This window comes from Eutrigla gurnardus (assembly GCF_963514095.1).
Source record: "Eutrigla gurnardus genome assembly, chromosome: 12".
NCBI lineage: Eukaryota > Metazoa > Chordata > Actinopteri > Perciformes > Triglidae > Eutrigla > Eutrigla gurnardus.
In genome coordinates this window covers 24,244,437-24,255,048 of record NC_139926.1, presented here as the reverse complement: position 1 = coordinate 24,255,048, position 10,612 = coordinate 24,244,437, and the positions used below count along the sequence as shown (strand labels likewise).

The 10,612-nt window shown below is 42.6% G+C and overlaps 1 protein-coding gene across 1 annotated transcript; it reads left to right on the top strand.

Annotated features, from left to right (window-relative positions):
* Window positions 1-610: 610 nt before the first annotated feature.
* LOC311021540 (uncharacterized protein) lies at window positions 611-5,108 on the top strand (the record flags this gene model as incomplete). The annotated part of the gene is made up of 2 exons (XM_084022143.1): window positions 611-2,045; window positions 3,628-5,108. The coding sequence occupies 2 exons, from the start codon at window positions 611-613 to the stop codon at window positions 5,106-5,108; spliced, it is 2,916 nt and encodes a 971-aa protein (XP_083878269.1).
* Between the last annotated feature and the right edge of the window lie 5,504 nt (window positions 5,109-10,612).

The following is a 10,612-nucleotide window of genomic DNA, read 5'->3' as shown; positions in this document are numbered from 1 at the left end:
CAGAGTAAACAACAATCACGGGAGAGCATCATTTAGTCACTATGCAACAAATGGCTGGAATAAACTTCCTGAAGATGTAAGACTTGCCCCAACTCTGACCACTTTCAAAACTAGACTGAAAACTGTTATGTTCACCATAGCTTTCTGCTAAATCTTTTAATGTCTGCACTGTTTTTAATTATTGCAAATATGTTTTTATTCTCTTTTCTTTCTGTAATGCATTTTTACATTTTTTATTATTTTCTTTTAATTCTTCTATTTTTTTTTCTTTTTCTTCTCACTTTGTTTTATGATGTGAAGCACTTTGAGTCTGCCTTGTGTATGAAATGTGCTATACAAATAAAGTTGCCTTGCCTTGCCTTAATCTTCATCTCTAACAAGAATCTTTATTGTATTGTTTGCAGAGCTTCTGACAGTAAATCAAATACTACCATCTGCTGGTGATAGAATGAAATGTCAGCTTGTTTACTTAAAATGTTGGAAAGTGAAACTGAAAGGTGATTCAACGCCATTCCAAGTAGAAGGACGTGCACTATTAACACGGATCATACGGACTGATCACACAGCTTTGGTGAGTCTTGCTGTTAAAGGCTCATTCACACCAGAGGAAATGGCTGAGAGAGATGTTGAAAGTTACCTGACCTGCCACGTGTGTTCAGAGACTTTCAGTGATCCTGTGTCTCTGAGCTGCAACCACAGCTTCTGTTCAAGCTGCCTGCAACGATTCTGGGAACAAGCTAACAACAAAAACTGTCCCATTTGTAAAAGAAAATCCTCCAAAGTACTTCCTCCGCTGAACTTCACCCTGAAGGAACTGGCTGACTCCTTTGCTGAGAGACAGAAAACTGGATCACCTGAGACAGAAAAGGGAGAGGAGAAGGTGGAGGTGGTGTGTAGTAAACACCCAGAAGAGGCTAGGCTGTTCTGTGAGGATGAAGATCGAGTTGTGTGTCCTGTCTGTGAGTTTTCTCTCCACCAGGGTCACAAGGTGGTTCCTATAGAACAAGCAGTCAGAGACCTGAAGGACCGGATGAGATCTGACTTGGAGTCTCTGAAGGACAAGAGGGTCAAACACAAACAAGTGGAGGAAACATACGATGGAATGATTCAACACTCCAAGAAGCAGCTGTTGTCCACAGAGAGACGGATCAGAGCAGAGTTCAACAAGCTGCACCAGTTCCTGAAAGAGGAAGAGGAGTCCAGACTGGCAGCTCTGAGGGAGGAAGAGGAGCAGAAGGGGAAGAGGATCAGCAGAGAGATGAAGGTGATCCAGGATCAGATCTCCTCTCTGTCAGACAGTATCTCTGCTGTTGAAGAAGACCTGCAGAAAGACAACGTGCCGTTCCTCAGCAGTTATAAATCCAGTCAGACCAGAGCCAGAGTCCAGACCTCACTGTCAGATCCACAGCCGGTCTCAGGAGCACTGAAAGATGTGGCCAAACATCTGGGCAACCTGTCCTTCAGGGTCTGGGAGAAGATGAAGGATGTGGTCCACTTCAGTCCTGTCATTCTGGACCCAAACACTGCACACTCCAGACTCTGGCTGTCTGATGATCTGACCCGGGTGAGACGGGGAGACACAAACCTGCAGCTTCCTGACAATCCAGAGAGAAACTCTGAGTATGCCGACGTTCTGGGCTCTGAGGGCTTCAGCTCAGGGAAACACAGCTGGGAGGTGGAGGTGGGAGACCATCCTGTCTGGTTGATAGGTTTGGCTAAAGAGTCATATGACAGGAAGGGAGAGAGATCTGCTACACCAAAATATGGAATCTGGTGTTTATTTCATCTCAGGGGAGAATACACTAATGGAGCTAGTAAGACTGTCAGTGTGGAGAAGAGTCTCCAGAGGATCAGAGTCCAGCTGGACTATGATGGGGGGCAGGTGTCTTTCTACAACCCTGAAGACATGACTCACATCTACACTCACAGAGACACTTTTACTGAGAAACTCTTCCCCTGGTTCTATATCGGACGAGCTGGTGATGCTAAACCAGCTGATTTCAAAATATGTCAAAGTGAGGTTTCTGTGATGTTCAGGGAGGGAGGTGAGCTCTCAGCGACTCATTAGGATTTCAGAGTGGTGGTCGTCGTTTGTTCAGGTTTGCAAAGAAAATCTTTCATTTGAAACCAAACATAATGATTTACTGTTCAGAATGGAACAAAAAGTGAATGTTGATGTAATAATCTCCCTGTTTCCTTTCTACCAAGTGTGACTGTTGATTGTCAGACATATTCTATATATTACTTTAGTTTCACGTATTTGAACAAAAGTGCAAGAAAATGTAACATGTCCATCAAATACACTTAAAGGTTGAGTAGATGATTCTATCCAGAAATACTTCCTGTTATATACCTTGTAAACATAACTTTAGTCCCTAATTCAATCTTCCATTTTTTTGGAGCAACCAACAGACAAACGTGAGGGAAGTGAAAAGACAGTGAGAGAGAGACAGAGAGGGAGCTGTGAGCCGCAGACAGACAGTTTTATTTTGTTAAAAACAACTTACGGCAGCTAAATAATGCTCAGCTTTGTTGTTCACCTGATGTGTTGTTCATGAAGGGGTGTGTATGAGAAGAGATATTACATGTGTTCCTCTGCTTTGTGATGATGTGTTTTGTTTGCTCTGATGAGGATATTAAACTTCTTGCATGATTCTTGCCTTGTTGTTATTGTGTCTATATGGGTGCATGTGCTTTGGGAAGTCGTAGTGCACACCAGCAAATAGGGCTTCCCTGAAAGCCACTGTGTAATTCGAACCCAGTCTAAATAGTGTCATTGTTTTTATTTAAATATTTTTGGATAAAACATCTTTACACGTGGACTGTTAGTCGACAGTGTGCTGCTCCACACGGTTATAGATATAGAACGGAAAACAACATGATTTGGTTCAAAGATGGCCACAGGGACCATTTCAGAAAATGAATGGATATGACACATTTGGAGCCTCTGTAAAAATGTCAGAAAACATCAGGTCCAAAGTCTTAATTAATAAAACACAAACTGTACACATAACTATAAAGACGTTAAAGTGATGGACACTTTAAAAACCTGGAGTTTACAATGAACACATTTTACACAATGTCAGAAGCTTAAAGTTGTCAAGTGTGATCACTTGAAAGAAAAGACGGTTGTGCCAGTAAGCACTCAACTTACTCCCTTTTGTAATGTTTTACTCCTTATCAGCATGTTTGATAGACTGGTAGGTGGACATGACATTGATATAGTAACACAATAAATCAATGCATACAGTTTTTGCCACACATTCATCAGAAATAGATCCAGCCTTTTAAAATCATATCCGTCTAATCCATTGATCTACAGCTGTTGGCTGCAAAGACCTGACCTTATCTTTGAATTGTCGATGTTGAATTCTAAAGTTTGCCAGCAGTGTTCCCCTTAATCTTCATCTCTAACAAGAATCTTTATTGTATTGTTTGCCGAGCTTCTGACAGTAAATGAAATAGTACCATCTGCTGGTGATAGAATGAAATGTCAGCTTTTTTACTTTAAATGTTGGAAAGTGAAACTGAAAGGTGATTCGACGCCATTCCAAGTTGAAGGACGTGGACTATTAACACGGATCATACGGACTGATCACACAGCTTTGGTGAGTCTTGCTGTTAAAGGATTATTCACACCAGAGGAAATGGCTGAGAGAGATCTTCTTGAAAGTTACCTGACCTGCCACGTGTGTTCAGAGACTTTCAGTGATCCTGTGTCTCTGAGCTGCAACCACAGCTTCTGTTCAAGCTGCCTGCAACGATTCTGGGAACAACCTAACAACAAAAACTGTCCCATTTGTAAAAGAAAATCATCCAAAGATATTCCTCTGGTGAACTTCACCCTGAAGGGACTGGCTGACTCCTTTGCCGAGAGACAGAAAACTGGATCCCCTGAGACAGAAAAGGGAGAGAAGAAGGTGGAGGTGGTGTGTAGTAAACACCCAGAAGAGGCTAGGCTGTTCTGTGAGGATGAAGATCGAGTTGTGTGTCCTGTCTGTGAGTTTTCTCTCCACCAGGGTCACAAGGTGGTTCCTATAGAACAAGCAGTCAGAGACCTGAAGGACCGGATGAGATCTGACTTGGAGTCTCTGCAGGACAAGAGGGTCAAACACAAACAAGTGGAGGAAACATACGATGGAATGATTCAACACTCCAAGAAGCAGCTGTTGTCCACGGAGACACAGATCAGAGCAGAGTTCAACAAGCTGCACCAGTTCCTGAAAGAGGAAGAGGAGTCCAGACTGGCAGCTCTGAGGGAGGAAGAGGAGCAGAAGGGGAAGAGGATCAGCAGAGAGATAAAGGTGATCCAGGATCAGATCTCCTCTCTGTCAGACAGTATCTCTGCTGTTGAAGAAGACCTGCAGAAAGACAACGTGCCGTTCCTCAGCAGTTATAAATCCACTCAGACCAGAACCAGAGTCCAGACCGCACTGTCAGATCCACAGCCGGTCTCGGGAGCACTGATAGATGTGGCCAAACATCTGGGCAACCTGTCCTTCAGGGTCTGGGAGAAGATGAAGGATGTGGTCTACTTCAGTCCTGTCATTCTGGACCCAAACACTGCATGCTTCAGTCTCTGTCTGTCTGATGAACTGACCCGGGTGAGACAGGGAGACACAAACCTCCAGATTCCTGACAATCCAGAGAGAAGCTCTAAGTATGCCGACGTTCTGGGCTCTGAGGGCTTCAGCTCAGGGAAACACAGCTGGGAGGTAGAGGTGGGAGACCATCCAGACTGGTGGGTAGGATTGGCTAAAGAGTCATATGACAGGAAGGGAGGGAGATATGCGTCACCAAAATATGGAATCTGGTGTTTATTGTATCGCGGGGGAAAATACACTAATGGAGCTGGTAAGACTGTCAGAGTGAAGAAGAGTCTCCAGAGGATCAGAGTCCAGCTGGACTATGATGGGGGGAAGGTGTCTTTCTACAACCCTGAAGACATGACTCACATCTACACTTACAGAGACACTTTTACTGAGAAACTCTTCCCCTGGTTCTATATTGGAGAAGCTGGTGATGCTAAAACAGCTGATATCAAAATGTGTCAAAGGGAGGTTTCTGTGATGTTCAGGGAGGGAGGTGAGCTCTCAGCGACTCATTAGGATTTCAGAGTGGTGGTCGTCGTTTGTTCAGGTTTTTAAAGAAAATCTTTCATTTGAAACCAAACATAATGATTTACTGTTCAGAATGGAACAAAAAGTGAATGTTGATGTAATAAACTCCCTGTTTCCTTTCTACCAAGTGTGACTGTTGATTGTCAGACATATTCTATATATTACTTTAGTTTCACGTATTTGAACAAAAGTGCAAGAAAATGTAACATGTCCATCAAATACACTTAAAGGTTGAGTAGGTGATTCTATCCAGAAATACTTTCTGTTATATACCTTGAAATCCTTGTAACATACCGATAGCAATGAATACATTAAATGCTCTGACATAAAAAAAAATATAAAAAATTTTCATCTGTGGCCGTGGCAGGACTGTAAAAACCCCGTCCAATCAAAAACGGCCGGAGAAAATAATTGGACGGCCTGCCTGTCTGTCAATGCTTACTTCCTGATTGCGGCACTCTGAGGTCTGAACAAAGGGGGCGGGGCTTTTTAAGTTCACCGATGCGTTCATTGTCAAGGTTTCTGTGGTTTTTCCAAATGACCTGCTCCTTGTATAAATATGTAAATATACCATTCCTTTTTCTGAACATCTGTCTGTCAAGTAATTAACACAGTTCTGTGTTTTTCCTAAACACCTCATGGTTGTAAACATAACTTTTGTCCCTAATTCAATCTTCCACTTTTTTGGAGCAACCAACAGACAAACGTGAGGAAAGTGAAGAGACAGTGAGAGAGAGACAGAGAGGGAGCTGTGAGCCGCAGACAGACAGTTTTATTTTGCTTTGTTAAAAACAACTTACGGCAGCTAAATAACGCTCAGCTTTGTTGTTCACCTGATGTGTTGTTCATGAAGGGGTGTGTATGAGAAGAGATATTACATGTGTTCCTCTGCTTTGTGATGATGTGTTTTGTTTGCTCTGATGAGGATATTAAACTTCTTGCATGATTCTTGCCTTGTTGTTATTGTGTCTATATGGGTGCATGTGCTTTGGGAAGTTGTACTGCACACCAGCAAATAGGGCTTCCCTGAAAGCCACTGTGTAATTCAAACCCAGTCTAAATAGTGTCATTGTTTTTATTTTAATATTTTTGGATAAAACATCTTTACACGCGGACTGTTAGTCGACAGTGTGCTGCTCCACACGGTTATAGATATAGAACGGAAAACAACATGATTTGGTTCAAAGATGGCCACAGGGACCATTTCAGAAAATGAATGGATATGACACATTTGGAGCCTCTGTAAAAATGTCAGAAAACATCAGGTCCAAAGTCTTAATTAATAAAACACAAACTGTACACATAACTATAAAGACGTTAAAGTGATGGACACTTTAAAAACCTGGAGTTTACAGTTAACACATTTTACACAATGTCAGAAGCTTAAAGTTGTCAAGTGTGATCACTTGAAAGAAAAGACGGTTGTGCCAGTAAGCACTCAACTTACTCCCTTTTGTAATGTTTTACTCCTTTTCAGCATGTTTGATAGACTGGTAGGTGGACATGACATTGATATAGTAACACAATAAATCAATGCATACAGTTTTTGCCACACATTCATCAGAAATAGATCCAGCCTTTTAAAATCATATCCGTCTAATCCATTGATCTACAACTGTTGGCTGCAAAGACCTGACCTTATCTTTGAATTGTCGATGTTGAATTCTAAAGTTTGCCAGCAGTGTTCCCCTTAATCTTCATCTCTAACAAGAATCTTTATTGTATTGTTTGCAGAGCTTCTGTTTGTTCTCCTGTGTTTATGTTTCCTGTCTGTCAAATGGAGTCAAACGTAGTGTTGGGGTTGTAGCAGGAGCAGATTTGGTTATCAACAGCTAATTATTAATGTCAATATGATTATCGATATCAATAATTATATTTAATATATTATTATGATGTGAGGGAAATTCCTATGTAATCATGTATTTCTGTGGGCTAATGGCTGTCTGTCCTCAATGCGTATTGCAGGACCATTTGTCACCAGGGGCGTCGCCAGACAAGCCCATTGATGCAGGATAAGACAATGACCCTTTGATCAAACACAACTTCTGGGGACACCTGGAACGGGGGCTGTAGGATGTCAGACCTATATGTAAATTCAACTGCATTATAAGTGCCAACAGAAACAGTGACTCTTCAGTCATTCCTGTGTCACACTGGGAATGGCTCATGCTGCAGCATTAAAAGATCTTCAGATTCGGATATTATGTCTACTGGTATTTCATTGCCAAACTCTCACCTGCACTAGACTAAACTGGTATTTCAGTTGCAACGACAATGATATAATCATGAATCTACGGGGCACCACCCTGGGATCAGGGAAAAGATAACCTAAAACTGTATTCAGTCTCAATATAAAGGTTTTATTCTCACATGCCAATCATCGTGATCATTGGCATAGAAGTATCAAAACAATCAAACAATTAAAAAGGCGTGAAATTCGAGCACTAGCCTTCACAACCTGCTGTTATCCAGTGACATATACACAACAAGCACAAGAGACCGCTAGTTATAATATGATAAGATTTATTAAAATCAGTAATAATGATCACAATCAATAACACTGCAATTAACAAAGCCTTACTACCTAACTACCTAACACACAAAGCTAAGCTAAACAAAGGAAGAGACCCACGTGGAGTGTGTGTGTGTGTGTGTGTGTGTGTGTGTGTGGAGACTCGGCGGTCTGTGATCAAAACTTAAAACAGGTTAACAAGAATTACAAGTGTAACCCACCTGGCGTGTGTTCCACCAACCCTGCAGGTATGTCTAATGTCTAGGTTCTAAGAGGAGACTGAAAGTAAAATAGAGCAGTAAAGTAGTAAATGAAACACTTTTATTTCTTCCCCCAATAACTCACACCAACAGCTAAACCGTTTAAATTCACTGTATTGGTTTCTGTTTCAATGTTTAACGGTTTGTTTCACTTTTTTCCGGTATTCACCTTTAAGTTAAACAATAGCTTTAAATGGATTTTTTTTCACTTCAATACACTTTTTTATATTTGTAACGAGGACCTTTAACCTGGTACACAATTGGGCATGACAAAATTTAAACATACATCTGGCCCAATTTGAAGTTAAATTATCAATACCAAAACAAATATGGCAAATAATTGTTAAATAAATCGTTGAGACCCAACCAAAATAAAAAAACAAAAATTGAGATCTCAATGAACAAAAAATGTACTCTTGTGTCAACAGGTTGAGTATGAGTCAGTCTTTGGTTACTCAACCCAAGTTTGTGAATGTTTCAGTTTATTTTGAGTGCACTCAAGTTTCCTACCACCCTTTATGAGAAAGACTGTCCATCCTGGTTACAGACGATGAAGGCTGTGAGGTGAGTAGAGGAGAGGACTGAAGATGATGGGGATGATGACTGGAGATCCAGTGAGCAGTGATGGAGGGGAATGATGAGGGGGAACCAGAAAGCAGCAGAATGAAGGCAGCTTGAGCACTCGATCCAGTTCGTAGAACAGCTCAACAAAAAACCAGCCTGCACAAAACGTGCAAGGAAAATTAATAATTTCCTTATCAAAAGTCCACTGTGTGTTGTCTCTTTCTTTCTTTTTTTTATCTCTCAGAGTTACACACACTATCACACAATCCCTCATACTTCACATAATAACATTTCACTCACATATATGCTTTAACTTTTGCATCCATATGCTTAATAAAATAGCTCACAAAGAATATATTCCCACATTAAGCACATAATATTAACCATGTCTGCTAAATTATCTGAATTAGCTGACCAACAGGCCTAATTAGCATTTTTTCACAGTATTTACACATTTCCAAAATAAACACACCATTCGTAATATCACCATGAGCTTATCAGCTTATCCCGACTGGGTTTTTTTAACACAATAAATCCACAGTTTGAAGTTATATACCTTTTTCAAGTTATCAACCAGAATGCTAATTCACCGGGCTAGTTGAATGTGCTAATTCGCCGTGTTTGCTAACAGCTAACTCACCGGGATATTCAATAGCCACGTCGTTCGGACGGGTCAGGAACCTCCGCGACGTCGGACGACTTCTCTTTCCACGGACAAAAAACTCTTCTAACGTAGCCTTTCTACTTCCTACTTTAAAGACAAGTAGTGAACTATTGCTTTTTGTGCTAATAACAGCTCTCTGCTGATGCTGCTAAGCTCACTCTCCACACACGTGTCTGTCGTTTTTTCGGACTGGAAACACTCGTCACTGCACCACTTCCTATCACTCAGTTACACCACTAGGTGGCAGCGGCGAGCCACCAAACCTGAAAACTTAGATAATCTGAACTAGAATGGCTGTTCAGACTGCCGGGCTACACAAGCATATCCTACACTATCAAACTTATGTCTCTGCCCAGACAGATAGCCTCTTACTTTGTCGATGTGCGTAAGTCTGTCTTGTGCGGCGGCGGTGCTTCTTGACATGCCGGTGGCGGTGGGCTGTGGTTTGCGAGTCCTCGGCGGCAGCAGGGGACGCGAGGAGTCGGTTGAGTCCAGTGCTGATGCTGCTAAGCTCACTCTCCACACACGTGTCTGTCGTTTTTTCGGACTGGAAACACTCGTCAGTGCACCACTTCCTATCACTCAGTTACACCACTAGGTGACAGCGGCTAGCCACCAAACCTGAAAACTTGGATAATCTGAACTAGAATGGCTGTTCAGACTGCCGGGCTACACAAGCATATCCTACACTATCAAACTTATGTCTCTGCCCAGACAGATAGCCTCTTACTTTGTCGATGTGCGTAAGTCCGTCTTGTGCGGCGGCGATGCTTCTTGACGTGGCGGCGGGCTGTGGTTTGCGAGTCCTCGGCGGCAGCAGGGGACGCGAGGAGTCGGTGGAGTCCAGACGAGAGAGGGTGTAGCAGTTGTCTCTCGATGGTCGACTCCAATGAAGAAAACAGTTTGTGTTCCTTCCTTCCGTAGGCAACAATAGAATCACACAGCTTGGCGATTTAGTCAGCTGATTTCAGACAGGAGCGGGGTGCATAGGTTATCCTTCCGACTGGTCACTGAAACAAAGGAACCTTTCCTTCCTCTTCTTCAGGCAAACAAAGAATCGCGCGGGTGCGGCGATCTCTCAGGATCCAAAAACGAGTAAAAGAAAAGGGGTGAGTCGCGGAAAATGGGGGGAAAACAGTCTGTCGCTCGTCTAGCGAGTTTGGGAAAAGACTGTGGCCTAAGACAAAGGAAACGCTGCAGACGTTAAAAGTTCATCTCCTGTTGCTGCGGTGGAGGAGCTCACCCCCTGTTGCAACGTCGTGTTGCGATGGAAGAGAGAGTTCTTAAGGCAGCGCAATTTTATACCTCACGGCTGCTCCCGGGGACCCCCTGGGGTACCTGTGGTTGTCAGCCAATAGGGCACCAGTTGTGTGACGTTGCACATTGCACCTTGGTGAGAAGTGAAACCAAAATGGCGGTTGTAGTTTTTTATTATCCCCTTTGTCCCTTTGTTCTGACCGCATGTGAAGGCTCCTGGGCCTGCGTAGGCCGC